This window comes from Myotis daubentonii, chromosome 1 (assembly GCF_963259705.1).
Source record: "Myotis daubentonii chromosome 1, mMyoDau2.1, whole genome shotgun sequence".
In the NCBI taxonomy this organism is placed as follows: Eukaryota; Metazoa; Chordata; class Mammalia; order Chiroptera; family Vespertilionidae; genus Myotis; species Myotis daubentonii.
Window position 1 is genome coordinate 190,478,658 of NC_081840.1, and position 25,832 is coordinate 190,504,489.

The following is a 25,832-nucleotide window of genomic DNA, read 5'->3' on the forward strand; positions in this document are numbered from 1 at the left end:
TCTCTCCTCAAATGGTGTTTTTGGCCTTTGGTATGCCTTGTAATTTTTCTTTACAACTGAACATGATGTAGCAGGTCAAAGGAACTGCTATCAAAGGACTTAGCAACACTTCCCAGGAAGCGTTCTATAGCGCTATGGTTAGGTCCAGTTTTTTAGTGAACCTCTGCCTCTGGACTGTAAGCTTCACAAGTATTTCTCAGTTTTTTACCCTGCTCTCAGGTGGAAGAGGATGGCTGAATGGTCTGAAACTGGGTATTTCCTTTTTCCAGGTCAGAAGGGCTCTGATAATACCCCAGAAGGTTAGGCTCTGGATAATTAGTTACTCCTGAGGGCAGGCCTTGTTAAAAAGAATAGAGTGCTCTGTAATATTTCAGAATGGCTCCTTTCTCCTCCCCCATGGAGGAGCCCAAAGAAATTTTACTTTGATATTTATTGTGGGAATGTGGTTGATTGAACTTTGTACTTGTTAGGGAAGAGAGGGGACTTCCAAGCACCTTACATGCAGAACCACAATATTGAGTATATTATAGAAAACTCACTTTTATCCATAAGAAAACATCAACAACCAATAGAAAAAAAAAAGCTAAATTTATGAACAGGCATCTCAGAAGAGAAAACTAGCCCCCTCTCCCCCTGCACCCTCCCATGATATTACAGCATGTGAAATGATCATTATTCTCAATGATAACTAGGGAAAAGCAAATGCAAACCATAACAAAATAGAAATTCATTTACATCAGAATAATGGCAATATTAGTTATACTGAAATTCATGCCTTGTGCAAAGTCATTTGTCAGAAACTTCTATGAAGTTGTAGTTGGTTTGAATTTAGGAAGAAGCCACTAGAATGGAATTGGTCAAACAGATTTAGGATTATGCCAATTTACCACAAAGCTACTCCTTGGGTGTAACTTTTAGGTGACTAATCTAAGACTAGGCTATTATTATTTTTTCTAAATGTCCAAGTCAAGGAAGTTTGTCATTCCCTGGATGACTCCTATCTTGAAACTATAGAAATATGACAGTCTTTCACCCTGATAGACAAGTTTCATCTTATTTGTTCTTTACATTTCACCCAGCCCATAAAATGAACCAACCAACACTGGATGTAGCACATAAACCTGTGACACATCGATCACCTTTAGAGCTACACAAGAGAGATACTTATTTTTGCTACCATTATCATCATTGCCATCATCGTCACTACCATTGTCCCTGACACCACCGCAACAATCAGGATATAATGTACAGGTAAATAGGATTTTATTTGGGAAATTAGGTCTGTGAAACCTAACAAGTAACAACAAGGTATCTTCTAACTTTTTGCTAATTGGTTGCTTTCTATAATTCAGATTTTTTTCTGGTCACTGTCAACGAACATGCTATTATTTCTGAGGTCTAAAGGCCTTGTAAAGTCTCTAGGAAAGTTGCAGAAAGTTGGAAAAAAGAATCAGATTGCAGCAAAATTTTGCTCACTTTTTTTTAATAACCACCCATAAGAACACTTTCATTTTTTTCTCTAGTAATAGAATTGAAATAAATTTTATAATATAAAAATGTTTAAATTTTATAATATAAAAATGTTTAAATTTTATAATATAAAAATGTTTAAATTTTATAATATAAAAATGTTTAAATTATAGAAATAATTTAAAGCTATGAATGTCTTTATACATTTTTAGAATTATGTACTTTACAATACACATCATGAATTAGTATCTGGCAAATTTCTGGGGGTCCTCAAAACTTCATAAATATTTAAATGAGATTCCTTTCTAGGGTATTCTGTTTTTGTAGAGTTCCAGGAGAAAGTTGGAAGAGGAGGCCATTCAACTCATTTGATCATTAATTTCTCTGTTCCTTATTCAAAACTTTCTCTTTAGTGATTTAAAGTCCTCTATAACAATAAATAAATAAATAAAAGGTTTATCTTTATAAAATTTGGGAAATTTTGCACTGGAATCTTGTGCTAACTCTCTTCACTATATAACAACTTAGGTGCATCTAATTCAAATGGTGTATAACTGAAGGTCTAATAAATGAAAACTAGTTCATTATGCTTTGCAGTCAAACTGATAATGCAATATCAGAATATGGTTATAAGGAAATCTAATCTAGAAAACTATACCTGGTATAAACTGTGGGATAAATTATAGTGAGATTGACGTTTTAAAATTGAATAATGTATTTACTACTACTTATATGAATATTATTATTGTAATTTGATTAAGGTGAATGGTTGATTATGTCAGAATAGCAATGAGCCTTTACTTGAAGTAGATTCATTCCAAAATTGAGGCAATGGTAGTCCAGTTAAGTATATGAAGTTGGTTAAATTCATTGAAGATTAATTTTTAACCTATTCTCTTTATTCAATGAGGGGTTCATCCTGGCATACAAATCCCTACATTAAAAAAGAAAAAAAAACTATGGCTAAAATTAATTTGGCAGGCAAAAGAGTAAACTGTTCCATGAATGGACATTTTTTGGTATTTAGAACATCATTTTAATGGTTTCTGTTATTATTCAAAATAATAATCAATTCTTGAAGTCCATGGCATCACATTTACTGAAGGAAGGGTTGAATAAATCATAAACTACTGTGATCTTTTAGATATCAAAGACTCTTCTTAATTGTTTATGACAGGAAGAAATCCATAATTGGGGGGAGTCATATTGGTACTATAGTCAACAATCTGTTTTCTTTAGAATATCTAAAAGGGCATTCCAGAGCATCTAATAGAGCTTTCATAGGAAAACATTTTATAAGATGCTATGTAGTGATTATTTTTATAGAAACCATCTCAGCAACTTAAGAATCACCATTTAGGCTACATGCTTGAGTTCCTCAAACTGATATTCGTTTCTCAGAAAGACTAAACTGCCAGTCTACTAGCTAATCCAAAATAAATTTGAGATCTTACTATCACAGTGAACTTCTACTCATTAAAAGAACATATTCTCAGATATTAGTAGGATTAAAACTATTGCTATTAATTACTTTAATTGTACATTTCTTTTAAAGTGTGATTCATTTAGTATAAGAGACTGTGCCAGAATAGCATTTTGCTCCAAGTATGAGATTAAACAATAGAATTTCAGTATGAAAGCTTACATGCAGTGGGGAGTTTCTCTGAAGAGATTATGGTTCTTGTAAACATGAATTAGCAAGTCATCAATATCAGGAAGAGGAAGGATTAAGAATAGAGAACAGAGCAGAGAGGAAATAAGACAGGTGGAGTTACACAGTTGTGGCTTAAGGTAGTGTTTTAAAAAAGTGTAACCCCCCCCCCCCCAAATCTCCTCTATCTAAAAATCAGTTGGTCCTTTAGGCATTAGAACAAAATGAAAGATGCTCATAGTCATAGGGAATACTTAATTTGCCAAATATTAAATATTTGTAGAAATATTAGAAAACAAAGTTAAAGTAGACAAAAAAGAAAAATATCTATCTATGATCTCATAACAGGGATAACTGTAGTTGACATCATGATGTTTCCTTCCACATTTAATTAAAACTTATAAATGGTTATATTATGTATTTGTTTATAAATCTACATACATCCTTATTCATGATGTGGCTATAGTTTAGAAACATACAATCAGACCGAATGCATATATTATAAATCATGTTGTATGAGTTGGAGGAAAGACAGGTAGATTTAGAATGTCTGTTATCTGATTTGAGCCATTTTTCTCCTTTCATAGGTCAGGCATATCATCCCAGAGAAGATCTTGGCCACTATATTTGACAATCCTTGTTTTTCTTGGAGTGGCGGCAATCGTGGGAATAACTATTGGTCTCCTTGTTCATTTTCTGGCAGTCGGTCAGTATTAACTATTTTCAATTTTCACCCTTACTACTAAATCTCCTTTTACTTAGGAATTGTCAAGAAACAACATAAATTTCTTTTGGTAAAATTTATTATTTATTAGTATTTTATTTCAACATAACGCTTTTCCATGAAATTTATAAAAACCTTTTGAATTAGATGCCTCTTAGATCCACTGTATACATTATATCATCAACTATGGAAATATGGCAAGATTGAAATATTCAATATTTGATGCTAATATTCATTGTAAATAAAGGAACTTGTGTAGTAGGCCTGTAGTTGAGTTGTTATGTCTTTCAGTAAATATACCTCAAACTGTAGAGATCCCTACTCTTCTTGGCTCAGTTCTGGTATTGACAGATTAATCTGTCCAGCTGCAAATACTTAAGTTCAGCATACTGAATGCAACAGTGTTAAAGATTCTAGTTATTTGCTGTTCTGTTTTGTGATAAATGTTACAGATTAAAATTATATAATGGTAGTTAAAAAAGGGTCTTTGGAGTTTATTTTTTGTAATCTAGTCTTTGTTATTAGTGAAAAATATTCCAGAGGGTTAAAGTGATATGCTGGGTGACAGCCAATTTGTGTCATCTTTTATTTAACAAGTTGAACTAGTTTATCTAACTTTACATACTTTACTCTTTTCATAATGACCTTAGATAACTTCTTAGACAGAAACTGGCATTTGATTTTCCTATGTACTGGTTGCCATAAGAAAAAATAGAGGAAGCTATAAAAAAGGAAACTAATTTTTATTTTAGGTTGAAATATTTCTGACTTCCAGGACAATGAATTATTACAGCTCAGGTGATCACATTTTTCAAAGTCTATTAGCAGTGTTTGGAGACTATGTGGTGCTTTTTAAGGTTGCTCAAAAGCACAGCCATTTTCTCCCTAATCAAAATACGGTACCATTTCCTATTTTTGAAAGTACGTATATGACCTGAAAGAGCTACCTGTAGGCTTGTCATGTTTTAAATTATGGTGGCCTACTATACCAGGTGAAGCAGTTTACATTTGGGGATAGGAAGAAATGGGGAATGTGAGACCCATGACATATGCTAGGCACCAGCCATCAGATGTTATAGGGAAGTGCAAAGGCAGCATGAAGTCCTAAAGGAATGACTTCAAGGACTGGAAAGAAGGCCAATAGTCAATGGGGCATAAGAAAGGGTGAAAGTGAGTATAGATAAGTCAGAAAGTGAAGGGAGATGTTTCTTGTATCACAGGTATTTAGAAAGATTAACTGGGTAATCATTAAGCTAAGAATTTAGATTACACATGAAAAATACATTGCATCTCTAGTGAATTCTCAGGTAAACTGCTATTAGCTGCCAATATTAATGCTTTGAGGAGGATTATGAGGGACAGTGATATCTATATCTTATGAAGAAAGGAGGGGAATCACTTTATGAATGCTGGGTAGTTACTATTTCTAGAATAAGTGAATATTAATTTCCCTCCTCTTCTTTTATCCATCCCTATGATTATTTCTAAAATTAGGTTGAATATTATTTTTGACATAAAGATATGGAGGGACTTGAGGTCAATTTCTACTTTAAAATTCTTTGAGTATTTCTCTATTTAACAGGAAAGAATTACCATTACCAAGGGGATTTTCATATTTCTGGAGTCACATACAATGATAGCTGTGAAAATGCAGCCTCACAAGTTAGCAAAGATCTGAGCAAAGATATTGAGACTAAGGTAAGTCGGTGATTTATTTTATTAATTTCATTATAAATTTGATTAAAATAGACATGGTGGCTCTTTTATTTTTTCTCCTGACAGATGCTTGATGGATTTCAAAATTCTAGCATATACAAAGAATATGTCAACTCTCAGGTCATCAAACTTCTGTAAGTGCCAATTTATTCAGGATATTATGGAAAGGGATGTAGGTGATATGTAACATTAGCCATGGTTTTATATAATAACAATGTAAGAGAGAAAAAGAGAGAGAGAAAAAAGAGAAAGAAAAAAGGAAGGAAGGAAGGAAGGAAGGAAGGAAGGAAGGAAGGAAGGAAGGAAGGAAGGAAGGAAAGAAAGAAGTAGGAGTTGTCCATAAATTAAGGTATCATTGTATTTAACAAATTTCTGTTCACAGTAGGAACTGTTCTGTACAAATCTGTAATCTTATTCCTAAAGGGGAATTACAAGGTTGTGGCAATCAGGTCTAACTGACTTCTATGATAAAAGATAATTATAACTCTATGGAAAACAAGGATTCCAACTTTATTGTTTTGCTATCTATATATGAGCCACCTTTCCTTTTATCCATATCCATCTGGCATGCCTTTCCTAAAATAATCTCCTTTTGGTCTCTTTAGTATTACCATTACAGTAATAACTGTGGAGCAAAGTGAATCATTTAAGAGAGCATTTGTCTAAATATGTCTTTGAAGTGTATTTGAGGGTGGGGGAAGTGGTGCAGGGAGGAGGGTAGCATGTAGCATAGGGGATGTAGACAGCACTTGTATTTTGGTAATTGTCAATATCTATTCCAGAGATTTCTGAACTTCCAAAACAAAGCAAACAAAAAAATCCAGATGACCAAATGCCAAACAACCAAACAACTTTCCTACAGGCAAACAAAAACCTTCAAAGCTCTCCCATTGACCATAATTATTTGAAAATGTAGTGTTGTTTTTTTAAAAATTGTGGTTAACATGGCTTTTGGTTTGAAAGTCTTCCAAATGAATTAATTTCCTTTTCTGATTAATTAAAAGAATGTACTGAAAGTATAAATAATGGAGATTCTCTTCATGCTTTAGAGCTATCTTTCTGAGATTTCTCATGGTACAGATTTCTCATGGGGTAGATATGTATAAGAAACTATAAAAAGGAGCTTAGTACTGGCTCTTGAATATATTTTAGAAGCTATCTTTAGTTTGACATTAAGCTCTCACTTATCTCTTAATTTAAATTTAAGTTATTAGAAAACACCTATATGAGAACATGGTTTTTTACTGTGTTATAATAAAATCTCATGTTTATTATTTATTGGCTGGTACTCAGTTTCTCTGATGTGTTTAAAATACAGGGTGGGGCAAAAATAGGTTCACAGTTGTGAGTTGGTGAAATACAGGGCTTATTATCATATAATTATTTATTAATTATCATATTATTTTCCATATGAACAACTGTAAACCTACTTTTGTCCAACCCTGTATTCTGATTTTTAGTTTATGGTTCACATCTTCATCCATGCACCATACCTCTGAACCCATTAGAATATTTTTTGGGACCCTTGCACTTTAAACAAACTAGGACAATTTCTATGTATTGTTCTCTAATATATGTAAAGAAAATATGATAATTAAAACGTGGGAAGTTCAATGTGTTCACAAAACATCTAAAATATCAAGAAGCAACAACTAGAACATTTCTGCTGTTTCTAGCCCTTTTCCCAATGGTTCAAGTGTGCAGTTGCAGCTGACATTCAAGTTTCCTCCAGCAAAGAGGGGGATCATGAAGCCTGCAATCAAAGCTGTCTTACTTCAGCTGTTGAAAGACAACATGGCAACCTGGAATGCAGTTCCAGCTTCCATTAAACTTACGGGTATTTCATTTATTTCCATTACTTTCCATTACCTGGGCTTATGACTACTAAAGAAAAATGGTACCAGGAAAAAAAAAAAAGGCAAGCGCTTCTGGAATTTGTTTAGAAAAAAATATGCTTCCCAAAGTCTGGCACTTATACAATGAATTGGTAGTAGAGGGGCCAGTGCCAGAGAATTTTGTCTGAAGAGTGATTGAAATGAAGTTAAACTGTAGCATGAAACTTTGGAAGGGTTTATTGTCAATGTGTGAAAAGGCAATGAAGGGACCTAACTGAAGCATTATTCCCCCCTACCCTGTACTCTTGTCAGGATCCCTTTACAGGAAACAGATTTAAGATATTTTTAATCATTCAGTGTAAAGACTGTAATGGTAAGAAGGAAGATGGAATAGGAAGTTTTTGTTGCTTCTTGAGGAAGAACGGGAATAATAGTATTAAAGAAAAAAATTTATCTGGAATAATTCCCTGGAAAAAAAGGGAAGAAAATGATAGGAATTTGCCCCAGTACAGAAAGTGAAGTTTGTAAAGACTTCAAGGTCCTGCAAAGGTTTTGAAACTCTCACTTGTATTGTTGGAGGGCCTGTTAGGTGATAAGCATGTGGTTACAGATCTGTTTCTTTGTCTCCACATTTTGGCTGCTTCCCTGTGTTGATAGAGTGGCTTACTGTGCTAGGTGTCCTATAGGGCCCAGTGGCTTGGCCTCCCCAGTTACCTGAGCTGAGAGCTCTAGGTATACCCCTTTGTGGGCTGTGTGCACAGTCTTGTTGTAGTTAATCCTTGATTGTTGTAGGTATCACTGGGAGGAATTGACCACCAAGCCAATTGTCTGTAAGAATCAGCTGTGTCTACAGTGAGAGAACTTCTGTGCTGAAGACACCCTTCTGGGGCAAGACTTGCTTCATTGGGGTTTTGGTGCTCACTGAGTCTGCCCCATGAGTGTGTCCCTTATGGATCTGAGGAGTTGTAATCTGGATGGTCCCACTCTGATCACTGGGTACACTGGCTCTTGGATTTCTATGGAGGTGCTAATTTAGCCTCTGCCTGAGGTTACCCAGGAGGAGCTATGGAGACATCTGCAGATTCCTCTTCCTTGTTTGGGGTTTGGAGGTGCCCAGATGAGGCCCAGCTGTGAAGCAATGCAAGCTCCTGTGGGACCTTGGGCCTTCTTTTGGATGTTCTGGGTCTGTCTGACCAATCTGCGGTTTGTTAGGTAATTGTAGATTGCAAAGGGCCAGGCCATTCATATGCAAAAGCCTCTGCGCACAGCTTGGGTGGGGCGGGGTCTCAGGGAATCAACAGGGCAAAGCAAACAGCTATGGCTGATCCTCAGCCCTGCCCTAAGAGGCCCCCGGTGTCAGTGTCCTGGTAATCGCTACAAGCACCTCTGAGAGAAAGCCACCCTCGAGTTCTGCCTGCTGCCAGACAGTCCAGTTTCACCCCGTATGAGTCTGGGTCCCCAGAGACTCACCTGGAACTGGAGTTCAGAGCAGTTGGGAGCTTGAGACTCCCTCCTGATTATAAAGGACAACCACCTCCTCAGTTGCCAGCTCTTTCCACGTGCACCTCAGTACCTCTGCACTTTACTTCCACACCTCCTCTGAGTCTCAGTGTGCTTTTCTTTCCTTCTAGTTGTAGAATTCCACTCAGCCAGCATTCCTGTGGTTTTGGATGATGTCCATTTGTCTTTTAGTTGTATTTTTGAAGTGGTTGTGCAAGGCAGCAATTTCAGGTGTTTACCTATGCCACCATCTTGGTTTTTTTCCTGTGTGCTGCTTTTTAATCAGGAGGGAGAGCAAACAGCTATGGCTGATCCTCAGTCCTGCCCTAAGAGGCCCCCATGTCTCATTGTCCCAGTAATCGCTGCAAGCACCTCTGAGAGAAAGCTGCCCTCGAGTTCTGCCCGATGCCAGACAGTCCAGTTTCTCCCCGTATGAGTCTGGGTCCCCAGAGACTGGCCCAGAACTGGAGTTCAGGGCCGTCAGAAGCTTGTGACTCCCTCCCTATTGAAAAAGACACCGGCGTCCTTGGTTGCCAGCCCTTTCCATGTGCACCTCTGTACCTCTGCACTTTACTTCTGCACCTCCTGAGTCTCAGTGTGCTTTTCTCTTTCCTTCTAGTTGTAGAATTTCCACTCAGCCAGCCTTCCTGTGGTTCTGGATGATGTCTGTTATGTCTTTTAGTTGTAGTTTTGAAGTGGTTTTGCGAGGGAGCAATTTCAGGTGTTTACCTATGCCGCCATCTTGGTTTCTCCCTCTAGTAAAATATAATTTTAATTGGACCTTTTTCTTTATAATATAGATAATTCTGAGTATTTCAGAGTAATAAGAATGATCATAAAGAAAGAAATTTAAAGATAATGCCCAGTCCCTTTTTTAGTAAGAATGTCTGCTTTTTACTGCACTAAATATTTTACAACTATTATAAAATTGAGATCTTTGTTTTTTATTTCATTTTCCCTTTTCCTATGCCTGGTAGAGATGTGAAGAGATGGTCAAAATATAACAAGTAAGAGTGGGAGGGGCTGATAATACATGAAACATTCTGAGTATTTAAATGTTGGTCATAATTGGAGTAGAAAACTTAGACTTTATGTCCTTAGATCTAAGATAATTGCTCAGTGATATTTTATCAATTTTATGTCTTTTAAATTTCAGAAATTAGCAAGACTGATGCTGAAATGCTTACCAACAAATGTAAGTTTAGAAACTTTATTGTAAATTTAACACATTCACGAACATTTCTCCATTTTTTTCCCCTAAAAAGGATCTTGAAGTACATCACATGGAAATCCATAGTAGACTTTTGAAATTATTGGATATATTAGATATACATCTGGAATTTCTTTTTGAACAACACTGGCATATGAATTTTAACTTTGTAAACATTTGCCCAAGAGGATGAAATAAAAACTGATTCCAAATAGTTGAATTATGAGTTAAGAATATCATTTTGAGTAAGTTAAAATAAGAAAGATTGAAGGAAAAAAGGACAACTTAGGATAATAAGAAAATAAACAACTAGGCTGTATCAAATATATTTATTATTGATGAAAAACAGTTCTGTACCTTTTAAATAAATTATCTTTAGAGTATCGTGTTGCCCCCAAGAATTAACCCTGCATTCATGTATTCAATGAATATTTTTGGAGTATCTGTTGTCCATATGGGGACTTATAGGTAGCACTGCATATGCAATGTAAGATGCAGACATTAATGAAACAAAATCTCTACTTTCAAAAAGTTGGAAAGTTTCTTGGAGAAATGAGAATGATAACAAATAGATGCAATAAAAGTCACTGGTTGAAGGATGCTTGAGGCTGGAAAAGAGAATATGTAAAAGTCACCCAAACCAAGATGGAGTGGGTACTGTGCTAACAGCCCATTCCAGGAATGATACAGCATTAGGAGTTGCTGGACAATCGCTAAAGGATTTCAAGTCATGTTTTAAGATACATATCTTATAAAGTGTTATCAAAGATACATGCTTTTGTATAAATAAATCCTTTCTTCAGGTTGTGGGAGACAATTGGTCAATAATATCAGAGCAGGCAACCGAATCGTGAATGGGGGAAATGCCCAGACAGGGGCATGGCCTTGGCAGGCAAGCATGCAGTGGAAGGGCCAACACAACTGCGGAGCATCTCTGATCAGCAGCAGGTGGCTACTATCTGCAGCTCACTGCTTTACTAAGTAAGTAGAAAGTCTGACTCTACATAGGATTCTGGGTGCTGGCATGTTTTTGGTAGTTTGTGGGGGTTAAACTAAATGTGTGAACATTCATCAAGGCCATATACATTTTACAAGTACCTGCAAAATTAAAGGGAAGTAGGGTTATTTAAATTTGATAAAGAAAGTAAAAGTGAATGGAAACAATTCTCATTTCCCAAAGAGCTACTTTGGCCTGACAGTAAGTACTTTACTTACATTATTTTACTTCATCATAACAATAATTTTGCACAAAAGGTATAATTAAACTTATTTAAAGATGAAGAAACTGGGGTTCAGAAATAGTGACATAATTGGCCAAGATCATATAGCTTTTAAATATCAGGAATTGAATGTGAATTCAGGTATGTCTGACTCCAGTTACTAGGTGCTTACTTTTCCCCTTATTTTTGCTCTTCAGAGGTTTACAATCTAGTTAAAGAATTTTAAATATGATATGTTCAGGGTATAAGACCATAGAAGCATAGTAAATGTCTTGTCTATAATATGAGTAAGAGCTTTGGAAGTTTGATGAATAAAGACAGCATATCCAACTGAGATATCTATCTATCTATCCTATCTAATAAAAGAGAAATATGGTAATTAGCATATGACCGCTACCCTTCCCATTGGCTAATCAGGGTGATATGCAAATTAACTGCCAGCCAAGATGGCCGCCAGCAGCCAGGCAGCTTGAAACTAACATGAGGCTTGCTTGCTTCAGTGACGGAGGACTCTAATGTTCCCCATATGCCTTACCGGCCTCTGAGCTTGCAGTTTGAAACATTCTTACAAATATAGAAGCTAAACAAAACCCCAGAAACCTGCTTTTAGCGAGCCGGGATCTCAGAGCTGGAGTTGATACAGAGCTACAGTTATAGAACACAAACAAACCAGATACCTGCTTTCAGCAGCAGAGGCCTCAGAGCTGGAGCCAGAGCTAAAGTTGGCTCAGAATTAACACATTGTATGCGGGAAACGTGTTTACACGTTTTACGTATTTATACATTCTACCAGTGTAGTAGAGCGCGGGACACGTATTAATACGTTTTTTATAGGCTAGCGGTAGAATGCGGGTAACATATAAATACGTAAACTAAAGTTATCGTAATTTTACTGAACGTTGCCATTTGCGCAAAAAATGAGCAAAAATGGCCCGCGCCACCTGTTAGTGCGCGATAAAAAATACCAGCAAACAATGTGTTAAAAAAAATAGAAAAAAAGGACAAGTTGGGAGCTTCAGTCACCCGCCAGCCTGAAAACAGCCCTCAGCCCCTCACCAGGACTGGCCAGGCACCCCAGTGGGGACCCCCACCCTGAAGGGTGTGTGACCAGCTGCAAACAGCCATCACCCCTGATCCAGGCTGGCCAGGCACCCAAGCAGGACCCCCACCCTGATCCAGGACACCCTTCAGGGCAAAACAGCCAGCCCCTACCCATGCACCAGGCCTCTATCCTATATAGTAAAAGGGTAATATGCCTCCCAGCACTGGGATCAGCGGAGCCTCAAGGCCTCCCAGCACTGGGATCAGCATGACAGGGGGCAGTGCCCAAACCCCCTGAACACCCTGTGGCTCTGTGTGTGACAGGGGGCGGGGCCACAACCTCCCTATCCGCCCTGCTCTGTTTGTGACAGGGGAAGGCGCCCCAACCCCATGATCAGCCCTGCTCTGTGCGTGACAGGGGGGAGCTCTCCAACCCTCGGATGGGCCCTGCTCTGTGGGTGATAGAGGGCGGTGCCCCAACCCCCTGATTGGCCCTGCTCTGTGTGTGACGGGGGTGGTGCCGCAACCTCCCCATCGACCCTGCCTTGAGTGTGACAGGGGGTGGTGCCCCACCCCCAAATCGGCCCTACCCTGAGCGTGACTGAGGGTGGCATCACAACCTCCCAATCCGCCCTGCTCTGTGCATGACAGGGTGCGGCACCCCAACTCCCCAATCGGCCCTGCTCTGAGCCCGACCAGGGGCTGCACCTAGGGATTGGGCCTGCCCTCTGCCACCCGGGAGCAGGCCTAAGCCAGCAGGTCGCTATTTCCTGAGGGTTTCCAGACTGCGAGAGGGCACAGGCCGGGCTGAGGGACCCATCTCCGCCGCCCCCCCGAGTGCACAAATTTTTGTGCACCGGGCCTCTAGTCAACACTAATAAAAGAGAAAAATGGTAATTGGCGTACGAGCTACCCTTTTCATTGGCTAATCAGGGCTATATGCAAATTAACTGCCAACTAAGATTGGCAGTTAACTGCCAACTAAGATTGGCAGTTAACTGCCAACAAGATGGCGGTTAATTTGCATATGTAGGCACAATGCAGGGAGGCGAAAGGGAAAGCAGGAAGAAGCCCCCTGTTACTGACAGTGATTGGAAACCCAGGGGGGAGCTAAGAGCTGGGGGGCAGGGCAAAGGGGGCCCTGGGGCCGCCTTTGCCCTGCCCCCCCCGCCATGATCGGAGAATCAGGTGCCTTTTCCGCCCTGGCCAGTGATAGCAGGAAGTAGGGGTGGAGCCAGCGATGGGAGCTGGACACGGTCGAAGCTGGCAGTCCCAGGAGCTAGGGGCCCCTTGCCTGGGCCTAAAGCGAAGCCCACGATCGTGGGGCCGCTGCAGCTGCGGGTCCCCGCTGCCCGGGCCGGACGCCTAGGCCAGAGACGTCAGGCCTGAGCAAGGGGCCGATCCTGCGATTGGAGGGTGATGGGGGTCAACGCCTGAGGGCTCCCAGTATGTGAGAGGGGGCAGGCTGGGCTGAGGGACACTCCCCCCCCCCCCCACACCCAGTGCACGAATTTCGTGCACCGGGCCCCTAGTATATATATAAAAGCCTAAGCGACCATTATGACAGAACAACCAGAACGACTGGTCGCTATGATGTCCACTGACCACCAAGGGGGGCAGATGCTCAACGCAGGAGCTGCCCCCAGCCCGCAGGCTTGATCGCTGATGGGTCTGCTGGCCAACCTCCTGGTCCCTCCCCCAGGCAGTAGGCCAATCAGGGCTGGGTCCTGGGCTGGGACAGGGAACCGGAGGTGGGTGGAAGTGGACGTGGACAGTAAGGGAAGGAGGAGGGGAGGCAGAGAACCTGATTGGCCCTGATCACCAGCCAGGCCTAAGGACCCCACCCGTGCATGAATTTCATGCACCAGGCCTCTAGGATATATATAAAGTCCTAAGCAACTGGTCGACTTTTCAACCAGTCGACAGGTTAAATGGCTCACTGGTTGCTATGATGCACACTGACCACTAGGGATCAGACCCTCAACACAGGAGCTGCCCACTGGTGGTCAGTGCGCTCCCACAGCAGGAGCACCGCTCAGCGAGCTTACTGAGATGCAGCAGCAGCAGGTACAGCGAGGCTGGGATAAGCGGGAGCAGCGCGGTGCCCCGGCCTGGGCTCGGGCTCCTCCCCAGATACCTACCACTTCACTCACTACTACATTCCTTGGGGAATATCGAACTGCTGGTTTCTGCCTGATCCCCACCTTGCCTGCAGGGATCAGGCTGAAATCAACAGTTCAACATCCCCTGAGGGGTCCCAAGTTGGGAGAGAGTGCAGGCCAGGCTGAGGGACCCCACTGGTGCATGAATCTGTGCACCAAGCCTCTAGTGAAGATATAAATTTTGGTCTGGCTCCTACAGATATAAAAACTGATTAATAAAGGTGGGTGTATGGAAAAGAATAATATGTGTATTTGGCTGAGAAAACAGTCTTCTTCAAATGTGTTGAGATGGAATAATACAAGTCATATTCTGTGGATAGCAAACAAAGAGTAACTTGAAGTAGAGAGGAGTTTGTGAAATAAAGCATGAGAAAATATGCTTAGAAAATTTGTATTGATTGGGGACATCTCTAAATGACAAGATGCTTACTTATTGAACTCTCTTACAAAGCATGTTCATAGGATTTGTCCCTCTGATATGATTTTCAAAAAATACTCCATGGACTATGGACCATGGAGACTTTTCAAAAGTGTAGCTCCTTAAGCATCACACTAAACCTTTTCATATAAACCTCTGGAGGTGGAGCCTGGGCTGAGTCTAAGGAAATGAAGTTTCAAACATAGCTGTGAAGCATGTGGAGTCCCAGAAGGTTTCAGAGTAGTAGAAGGACTGAAGAGTGTCACTGTTACATGAAGGTCTTGAAACCTTACAACAACAACAAAAATACACTAAGTATCTAATCTTTCGAGGGAAACTGAAGCTAGTTAAACAAGATATTAGGTCCTAAATTGAGGAAGAGTTTCAGTGAGAACTTGAGAAATGGATCATAAAATCTAAATTAGAAGCAAAAATGCATTGACTTGGTAAACATAATAGGATGATTGGGTGAGAACAAGTGGCATTTTTCTTATGTATGCAGATGACAGAGCCTCCAGTGGCTGTAGAAATCAGGCTGTTTGGCAGTGAATGATTCTGGACCCCATGCACTGAGGCTGCTAGGATGATTCTGACCTAAGTGAAATGTTCAGAACGTGGATGGGCTGAAGTACAAGGAGGAGACATCAGTGACTGTAATTAGGATGATTTGCAGAAGGCTGACAGCTCTAATAGTCCTTAGCAGTATTTTCATGTGACTACAGCATTTATAACATCTGCAAATCAAAGACATTTAAAAAAATAAAAATTTAAGTGATTTTTATTATATGGGAATTTTTGCTGTATGGGAATCTCACGCCTTACACTGACCACTAGGAACAGTGTTGTGGCACAGAGGTTGAATGTATTTTTGTTGAATTGTGTCTTCCAGGAAAAACAATTCAAAAGATTGGACCGTCAACTTTGGAACTTTATTAAATAAACCATATCTGACAGAGAAAGTCCAAAGCATTATTTCTCATGAAAACTTTAGTGGGCCTGGGGTCCACAATGACATTGCCCTGGTGCAGCTTGCTAAAGAAGTCTCTTTCTCAAAGTACGTCCGTAAAATTTGTCTTCCTGAAGCCAAAATGAAGCTTGCAGACAATGACAGTGTTGTAGTTACAGGATGGGGAACACTTTATATGAATGGTAAGTTTTTCTGTAAAAACATAATAGCTTCGTGGGAATAATTATTTAAATGATCATCCAATCAATCACTCTCTCACGAAATTAACCTATTAGTATATATACTGAAAAGAAAACCATGTCCTGGGACCAGCATTTTTCATTATCTTCAATTTCTAAAATATCTCTGGGAATGAGAATTGGGAAAATTGGAATTGTGTGAGGCAGACAGCTATAATAAACATCGGAGAGAGACCAATCTAGCCTGGGACTGGCCTGGCTCCTGGTCACCAAAAGACTCTGTTTTATTTTATAGATATTCTTTATCTCAACAAGCAAAATTAAGATGCCCTTAATATATAGAATTTGTTGCCTTTAGGTCCCCTTCCAAATATCCTTCAAGAGGCCTTGGTGAAGATTATCGATAACAAAGTTTGCAATGCTCCACATGCATTATCTGGCTTAGTGACCGATAACATGCTATGTGCTGGATTTATGTCAGGAAAAACTGATGCCTGTCAGGTATGTCCAGATACGTCATCAAATCATTTTCTCCCAAAGTAGTAATTAAGTGGCATTTTTTATTATCACAAAATGTTTTTCTGGGTTAATAATTTCTACAATGTACCTTCTTATTTCAATCCATAAAACGAGTATTGATTGCCCCCATTTATATACCAGCCACCAGCCTAGATGTCGGGGATGCATTGGTGAACACAAACCCGGCCCTCATGGAGTTTTCATTCTAGGAATCCACACAGGTGGTAATACCTACAAGGCAATAAAATAGATTCGGCCCTATTTCCTGGGCAGTCTGCAGATCTACAATGCTGCCTCTTCCTTATCCAGAGATGCAGCAGGAGGTCTAGCATGTGCACACAGCACCTGTTCCTCAGGGGCTTCACTGAGCAGCGGAGTTGCTGTCTCCAGAGTCAAGGCTGGACGCATTATAAAGTCAATTTCTAGTCTGTCCAATCCAGCATTTGGCAGCTGTAGACAATAGATTCTGGTTTGGAGTTTCCCTGGGTTTTGTTCATTTTTATTTTATTTCATATTTTCCATCACCATTTATCTCTTGTATGCCCTTCGCCACTCCCACCCCATCCCAATCACCACACTATTGAAAAGCCCAAGAGTTCCAAAGTTTCTAAGCCTAAAAAAGGGAGGATTGTTTTTAATTCTGGGGGACTATTGATAACTCCAGAAGAGAGGTAAAAGGAAATTCTTGTACAGGATAAGAAATATTCTCCCCTCTCCCCCTTTTTTCTCTAGAATGATTCTGGTGGACCACTAGTTTACCCTGACTCTAGAAATATCTGGCACCTTGTTGGAATAGTAAGCTGGGGTGATGGATGTGCTCAAAAGAACAAGCCAGGTGTCTATACTCGGGTGACTGCTTATCGTGATTGGATTACCTCCAAGACTGGACTCTGAAAGAAAAGTAACTTTGGAATGGAACATAAAGACAACTGCTGGGTTTCTTATCTGTTGCTTCAAAATCTTTTTCTTTTGACTGTTGGTATACCAGTAATTTTCTTATATATAAATACATAGAGGTCTTTATCAATATTTTATTATACCTAAACACTATCCATTTATTTCCTCTATTAACTAACAGAGAAAACACTAAGAAAAAATAGATGGCCAGAATATTTTTAATTGCCTTGTTCTGTTCTATCCTACCATTATATTCAGAACTGACCTTAACTTATTTTTCAGAATTAAAAAAAAAACAACACAACTTTTAGTATGAGAACACAAATTCTATATCTACCAAATAAATTATTTTTCATTCTATAAATTATAATTACATTTTGTTAAAGTGGAATATATAAGACATAATGTACATTCATTTTTTGTTTATATGTGAGATAATTTGTGTGCCTCATAAAATCATGCAATCTTTGTGTGGAGAAGGTTCTCAGAGGTTCAACTAGAGCAAGCCTCTCAATGTATAGATTGAGAAACTAAAGACTAAAGAGGAAAAATTATTTACTTAAAGTCAATCTTCAGCCTCGCTGATAAGTTACAACACTCACATGAAATTTCCTTCATAGAGTTTAGAACCAAAATTAATTAGGAATTTTAAAAAAATTGTAAGTTGCAATTATTTAAATAACATTTTCTGCTTGTCCTTCTTTTGACATTTGTTTGCCTTCACTTGCAGCAAACATAATGTGAGGTTTTCAAGGGCAGGGAACTATGTGGAATCAATTCAGTAGCTCCAATCTCTGGAAATAATTTCCTAATATAAAAAGAAGTAGCCCAAGATTTTAAAAGTAACTAAAGTAGCCCAACTGGCATGGCTCAGTGGTTGAGCATTGAGCTATGAACCAGGCGGTCACAGTTTGATTCCCAGTCATGGTACATGCCTAGATTGTGGGCTTGATCCCCAGTGTGGGGCATGCAGAAGGCAGCCGATCAATGATCAATGATTCTCTCTCATCATTGATGTTTCTATCTTTCTCTCCCTTTCCCTTCCTCTCTGAAATCAATAAAAATATATTTTGAAAAAAGTAGCTAAAATAAAGTAAAACTAGTTCTTCCCTCAATTGTTTGTAATATTACTTTTTTATTATAAGGTATGACCAAATGACACACATAATGTCAAACCAATCCACAAAAGGTGTGACAAGAAGTGTTTTTTCTCTCTTGATTCCTTTCTCAGGTGGGGCACACATATTTATTGAGCACCTAGTGTGTTCTAGGAACTGTCAAATATAGACACAGTATCTTCTCTCAAGGGGGCTGCATTTAGTGGATAAAGATAGTAAATATACATAAAATAATTTTGGATTGTGATAAACATTATGAAGGAAATAAAAAATAATATGATAGAAAATTGTGGGGCAGGTTAAGAATACTTGAGGTTGTGCTATCTAAATTACTCCTCTCTCTAAGAGAGGAGCATTTGAGCTGGAACAAAATGATGAGTAGGCAAAACATACAAAACATCTGAGCAAAGAGAAATTCAAAGGAAACTAGTATAAAGTCCTTGAGATGGAAATAGGAGAGGTGGATGTGTGGGCAGAAATGATTTTTCTGTTATCAGCTATTTCATCTCAATCTCTTTTGCTGGATCTTCTACATCTTCCCAAACTATAAATGTTGGATTGTCCCAGGGCTCAGTCTTCAGATTTCTTCTTTTCTACTTGCACTCCTACCCTAGATGCTCTTATCCAGCCCAATACTTTCAATACCAACTATTTGCTGACAACTCCCAAATGTTTTAACTCTAGTTCTGGCTTCTCCGGGAACCTATTAGCATATAGTTAAAATTTCTACTTGGAGGTCTAATAGGCAGTTTACGTTAGTATGCCAAAACAGAATTCTTCTTTTTTCATCAGTCTTCCACATCTTAGAACATTAGTCCTGGAGTCATTCTGGGTATCAATATTTGAGATATTATTCTTTCTTACTAGAGGCCTGGTGCATAAAAATTCATGCACTGGAGGGAGGGGGTTGCTCAGCCCGGCCTGCCCCATCTCACAGTCAGGGAGCCCTCAGGGGAGGGAGGTGACCTGGCAATCAGGGGAAGGTGACGCCCCCATCACACCTCTGCTGCTGCCACTGCTGGCAGCACAAGCCTTGGCTGGCCCTGGTTACTTGAGCCTCGGGTGGCCCTGGGCAGCTGGGCAGCTGCCATCCGAGGCTTGCCTGCACCTCAGGCTGGCCCTGGGCGTCTGGGGGGCTGAGGGCGTGTCCGGCTGCACTGCACGCCTGCCACCCCCCTGGCAGAGCTGAAAGGACTGGGGGACTCTGGTGGGGCTGAGGGGACTGGGTGCCACCATCTTGTGGCTATGGGTGCCGCCATCTTTGTGACAGGGTAACAGTCAATTTACATATTCCCTCTTTATTAGATAGGATTTTCATTATTAGAATTTATTTAGGGTTTACAACTGGCCTGGGAAAGCTCTATCCTTATATCTGGAAATTATTGGACTTTGACTCTTGGCCAAAATGATGCCATTAGGATTTATGTGAGATTTAAATTCTGAACCTTTCATGGCAGCCCCTGGGCCAGTTTGTTTACTGATCGAAGATCCTGCTGGAAATGTCTCCCTTGATTTCTTTTGGAGTTAACAGATTTTGGTGGTTCAATCTGGAGACAAAATGTGTATGTGTCTGATTAAGGACTATGGGGAACTTGAACCTGTATATGTCTTGGCCTCCCAATGCTTGCCTGTACTCTCTCTTGATGTACTGTATTCTTTGCCTTTAAATAAAGCTCTATGTAAGTACTAGTATTTCCAATGGAATTTTATCAGTCCTTTCAAATATCCAAACTTGTGAAATCTTTTCAAATTTAATATTTAAAAAATGCAGCAGTGGTGTGCTGAATAAAGTTGGCCTGCACCATTTGTATGAGCTGTATATGAAAACTTTAGGGATTGTGTTAACCAGTTGTGAAACACACCATAGTTTAAAATCAAGAATACTAAATATCCCAAACTCATCGTATTTTAATAATTTTACTACATATTACTAGTGTTTATGGTCTTGAGATTATTTACATCTATTATATCTGTACTAGGGGCCCGGTGCACGAAATTCGTGCACTGGGTGTGTGTGGGGAGGGGAGTGTCCCTCAGCCCAGCCTGCCCCCTCTCACATACTGGGAGCCCTCAGGCATTGACCCCCATCACCCTCCAATCGCAGGATCGGCCCCTTGCCCAGGCCTGATGCCTCGGCCAGAGGCGTAGACCCCCATCACCCTCCGATCGCCTGATCGGCCCCTTGCCCAGGCCTGACGCCTCTGCCAGAGGTGTCAGGCTTGGACAGGGGACCCCCATCTCCCCCTGATCACTGGCTCTGGCCCCCGCCCAGGCCTGAGGCCTCTGGCCCAGGAATCAGGCCTGGGCAGGGGACCCCCATCTCCCTCTGATCGCTTGCTCCACCCCCCGCCCAAGCCTGATGCCTCTGACCCAGGCTTCAGGCCTGGGCAAGGGGACCATCATATCCCCCCAATCCCCGGCTCCGCCGCCCACACAGGCCTGATGCCTCGGCCAGAGGAGTTGACCCTCATCACCCTCCGATCACCAATCACCGGATCGGCCCCTTGACCAGGCCTAAGGCCTCTGGCTGAGGCGTCCGGCCTGGGCAGCGGGGACCCGCAGCTGCAGCGGCCCCGCGATCGTGGGCTCTGCTTTAGGCCCAGGCAAGGGACCCCTAGCTCCCGGGACTGCCAGCTTCGACCGTGCCCAGCTCCCATCACTGGCTCCACCCCTACTTCCTGCTATCACTGGCCAGGGCGGCAAAGGCACCTGATTCTCCGATCATGGCGGGGGGGGGGCAGGGCAAAGGCCCCAGGGCCGCCTTTGCCCTGCCCCCCAGCTCTTAGCTCCCCCCTGGGTTTCCGATCACTGTCAGTGGCAGGGGGCTTCTTTCTGCTTTCCCTTTTGCCTCCCTGCATTGTGCCTACATATGCAAATTAACCGCCATCTTGTTGGCAGTTAACTGCCAATCTTAGTTGGCAGTTAACTGCCAATTATAGTTGGCAGTTAATTTGCATATAGCCCTGATTAGCCAATGAAAAGGGTATCGTCGTACGCCAATTACCATTTTTCTCTTTTATTAGATAGGATAGTAAAGATACATATAATAGAGTGCTACTGCTCACATCTTCCCAAATCCATGCTTGGCAATATCATGTGTGTATCTTGAATTGGTTATTGTGTATTTACACCATGGAAATTTGGTGAATGCTACTACCTCCTCTGGGAGCAGGATGTTAAATACTTACAGCATACCACTGAATTTAAATATTTCTCATTTATGCCTTAAGAATAAATCTTCATCAAATGATGCACTGGAGCACAATTTTTATTCCATTACATTACAAACTAGCTTTTGGTCATCATGCCAGATTCTTTTTGTTAAATGCCTAAAGTACTGCCTGCTAGTGACTGAGGTAAGAAGATTTTTACTTGTTTTCATAATTTCAATGCAAGCAAAAGTTTCAGAAGAAGCTCTTTTTGAAACATTTTTCATGATGTGTCAAGTGCATTTCTAATTTGCAGTTTACAGTAGTTAATTAAAGGATTCTAGAAAAGGCGATTATGTTATTTTAATATTTTGTATTCTATATTTTGTTTAATTCTGAAAATAAAATAATTATATCATGCTTCTTTTCATTGTTTCCTAAAAAATTAAATTATCTTCATTTAAAATTTGTCATAGTTCCAAGAGCTCTTCTTTTGCCTCTGTGACTTTAAAAACTTTCTCTTATAATTAATCAATCAGTCAATCAATCAATCAATCAATCAAGATGTAGTTTGTCACAATTGACATTCATGGTTGAATAAATAAAATTTTATTTTTACTAAGTGAAGGGGTACAAATTACACAAGAATTCCATTAAATAACTATCTATAGTCTTATGAGCTTACATTAATACTTTTTAAAGTCAGGTTTTTCTCACTTACAAAAAATAAATCAACAATGGAAAAATCACTAGCCAGGGTAATGAGAAATTGTCTCCACATTTTCCCTCCCAGTCATTTGATAAAAGATGAAGGACTAGAGGAATTTATCTAAGCCATTATCAGAGCAGGGATGAAGTAGTAATAATCAGGGAAGCTTAGTCTATCAGCACCTCTATCTTTTGCTTAAAATCCTATTCCATTCCTGGTCTCAACACTCATTGAGGACAAACCAGAATTCTTTATTATGACTTGCTGGTGCTCCAGATTGTACCAGGCCTACACCTATCATTTCACTTCCCACAAGATATAAAAATGATCTGTTTATACATCTGAATATCTTACTAGACACTGATCTTCTCTAGGTCCCCTTTCCATCTATGAGTTCCTGGACCTGTGGCTACTTCAAAAGAGGTTATCATTGTGTTCAATTGAATAAAACTGAAATGTACCAGCAAGATCTTGCTGCTACACATACATCTCTTTTATCTCCCATGATGCCCTTGCATCTAACCTGTGACCCAATCACACTATTGAGATTTCTGAAACATGCTATATTGGGCCTTTCCAAATAGTGTACTCCTTGTCTAGAATGTCCTTCAATGACTTTTTTTTCCTGGTATACCCTTATCATTTTTTAAAAATTAGCTCACAACTTTGTGAAACTTTATCTAGTGTGTTCTCATGGATATTATGCTTATTGTCATTAAGCCATCATCTCATCATGAAAGGTTATATAAAGCCAACAAATACAATTTATTTTTAGTCAATATTAACTTGGTCCTAACTCCCTGAGAAACTGTATTTTATTGCCAATTCCAACTTATTTTTTATTCAGATCCACATCAAGGATAAACTTATATGTCATAAGTATATCTAAATTTTTAAAATTATGTAACTAATATCAATACATTATCTTTGTAAAAAAAATGAACCCATGATAAATCAAACTAAACTTATTTTTAATCATCATTTTCATTTCTGGTCTCTTTCCTTCCCCTCCGGGATAATCACTGTTTTGTGAATTCTTCCATATCTTTTCATATATTTATTTATCTTTTCATTTACAGCACATTAATTTAGTACATATATCAGTACCCATTAAAGATGTAAAGTATTATTTACTATTTTTTTTAAGTATTAATGGTATATTGAATTACCATTCTGCATCCCATATTTTTACTCAGTTTTTCTTAAAATATTTCTATATAGGTCAACAACATATCAGTCAGGGTTTAGAGGAGGAAAGATATATATATTTTTTAAATATATTTTATTGATTTTTTTACAGAGAGGAAGAGAGAGAGATAGAGAGTTAGAAACATCGATGAAAGAGAAACATCAATCAGCTGCTTCCTGCACACCTCCTACTGGGGATGTGCCCGCAACCAAGGTACATGCCCTTGACCGGAATCGAACCTGGGACCTTTCAGTCCACAGGCCAATGCTCTATCCACTGAGCCAAATGGTTACGGCAGGAAAGATATTTTTAAACAGAAAGGAATTTGAAATAGGATATCAGGTACTTCAAAAACTGTTGGAAGGGCTGGAGGACCAGGCTCTGCCTCAAGAATGATCTACAGAGCACTAGAGAACTGATACCCACCGGTATCATTAAATTAAATACCTAAGATCTAGGGATCAGAAAGACACCAGCACCAATGATATTACCACTTCAATCTCCTTGCACCCACAAGTTTCTCAGGTCTCTGCTTACTCAAAAATTGTTTCTTGGCCCCCAGGAAGCTGGACAATGGACAGTAGAATGTTGCTGTAGGAAATATCCTATATCAATGACCTTTCACTAACATAAATCCATAAGGCCTCATTTATGCCTTAGAAGGCCTCTGATTTGCTTCTCCCTTCCAAGTTTCATGTAAATGCTTATAGCTGGCAGGATCTAATTTGCATACAGAATCCTAGCTGCAAGGGAGTCTGGGAAATGTCATTTTTAGCTTTCTAATATCTGTGGCATTAAAAGAAAATGTAGAATGGAGGATGAATGAGTCAACAAACTCTATTAATAATCTCATTCCTTTTTAAAATTTTATTTATTATTATTTTTTGTTAATCCTCACCTGAGGATATTTTTTCATTGATCTTTATAGAGAGTAGAAGGGAGGAGGAGAGATAAACAGAGAGAAACATCACTGTGGGAGGGACACATCTATTGGTTGCTGCCGGGGTCCAACCCCAGCGGGTCCAGGGGTCCCCAAAGGTGTGGACGGAGTCGGCGAAGAAGGAATGACACAGGGACTTCTCCAGCCAGGTTTGGTCGCCATGTTCTAGTCAGGTTCTCTTGCCATGTTCTATAGTCAGGTTCAGTCCAGGGTCTATTGCCATGTTCTCTCCAGCGAAGTTCTTCTGTCTCCAGGCTCCGTGTAGGTTCTGTCTTCTGAATTCTGTCTCATGAGTTCTGTGTTCTGAGTTCTGAGTGTTTCTGTCTTGTTACAACTGTATTTATACCAGTTGATTCAATCCTATCAATCTCTATTACAAAGGTTAGAGCGTTTCTTATCTCCATTCCAGGGAGAAAAGATTATGTAGTTTAAGCATGATTGTTCGTAGTTAAAGGGATTAATTACCCGCCTGGCACTTAGTTGAGGGGTTTTATTCCCTCCCTAACTTCAGGGGAAAATCCCTACCTGGGGATTCAACCTTTCTCGGAGAGGTGACCTTGGTTAAAACACAGCGCCAAGAAGGTGAGCAAACATATTAAGAACCGTATGCCATATATGCCAGGTCCCTTGAAACAGCAAGGATGGACCGGCTCCCGGCAAATTCCCCCTTTTTTATTTTTTAAAAGCAAGCATTAAAAAGAAAAACCTGAAACGCTCTCTTATATCCATTTTAAGAGTAGGATTGGCGCTTTCCGCTATTACCTGAGTCCTGATCTATCATCCCAGGGAGAGCTTGCCAATCCTGCACTTTCCCGGGGTGGAAAGGCTGCAGTGGGGTTAAGGATAAGGCTCCTTGGGCCTACCTTCTCCCATGCCTCTACATTTACCTTTCCGGCACCTTTCCTTCCTCAGAAAAGCATGGACGTATTTCTCGTATAAAATGTTCTGTCTGACTGGGAGTAACCTTAATTCCTCTGTTAACAAGCATATATGTTAAAAGATCAATACGGAGTCTTTTTTCTTTAGACTCAGTATGGCACATCTTCTCAATCTAAGAATCAATACAGAGTCTTCTTTCTTTGGACTCAGTATGGCACATCTTCTTAATCTAAAGATCAATACAGAGTCTTCTTTCTTTGGACTCAGTATGGCACATCTTCTCAATCTAAGTTCTGTACTATCCACCTTCTTACCCTACTTATCCTCTATAGGGGGGTC

The 25,832-nt window shown here is 40.0% G+C and overlaps 1 protein-coding gene across 1 annotated transcript; it reads left to right on the forward strand.

Moving 5' to 3' along the window:
- The first annotated feature begins 1,084 nt into the window (after nucleotides 1-1,084).
- Nucleotides 1,085-20,587, forward strand: LOC132218534 (transmembrane protease serine 11B-like). The gene is made up of 10 exons (XM_059669833.1): nucleotides 1,085-1,251; nucleotides 3,709-3,827; nucleotides 5,428-5,543; nucleotides 5,628-5,695; nucleotides 7,238-7,398; nucleotides 10,053-10,091; nucleotides 10,910-11,087; nucleotides 15,837-16,096; nucleotides 16,452-16,594; nucleotides 17,345-20,587. Exons 1-10 carry the CDS (start codon nucleotides 1,244-1,246, stop codon nucleotides 17,504-17,506), a joined length of 1,254 nt encoding a protein of 417 aa, XP_059525816.1. The 5' UTR covers nucleotides 1,085-1,243; the 3' UTR covers nucleotides 17,507-20,587.
- The last annotated feature ends 5,245 nt before the right edge of the window (nucleotides 20,588-25,832 follow it).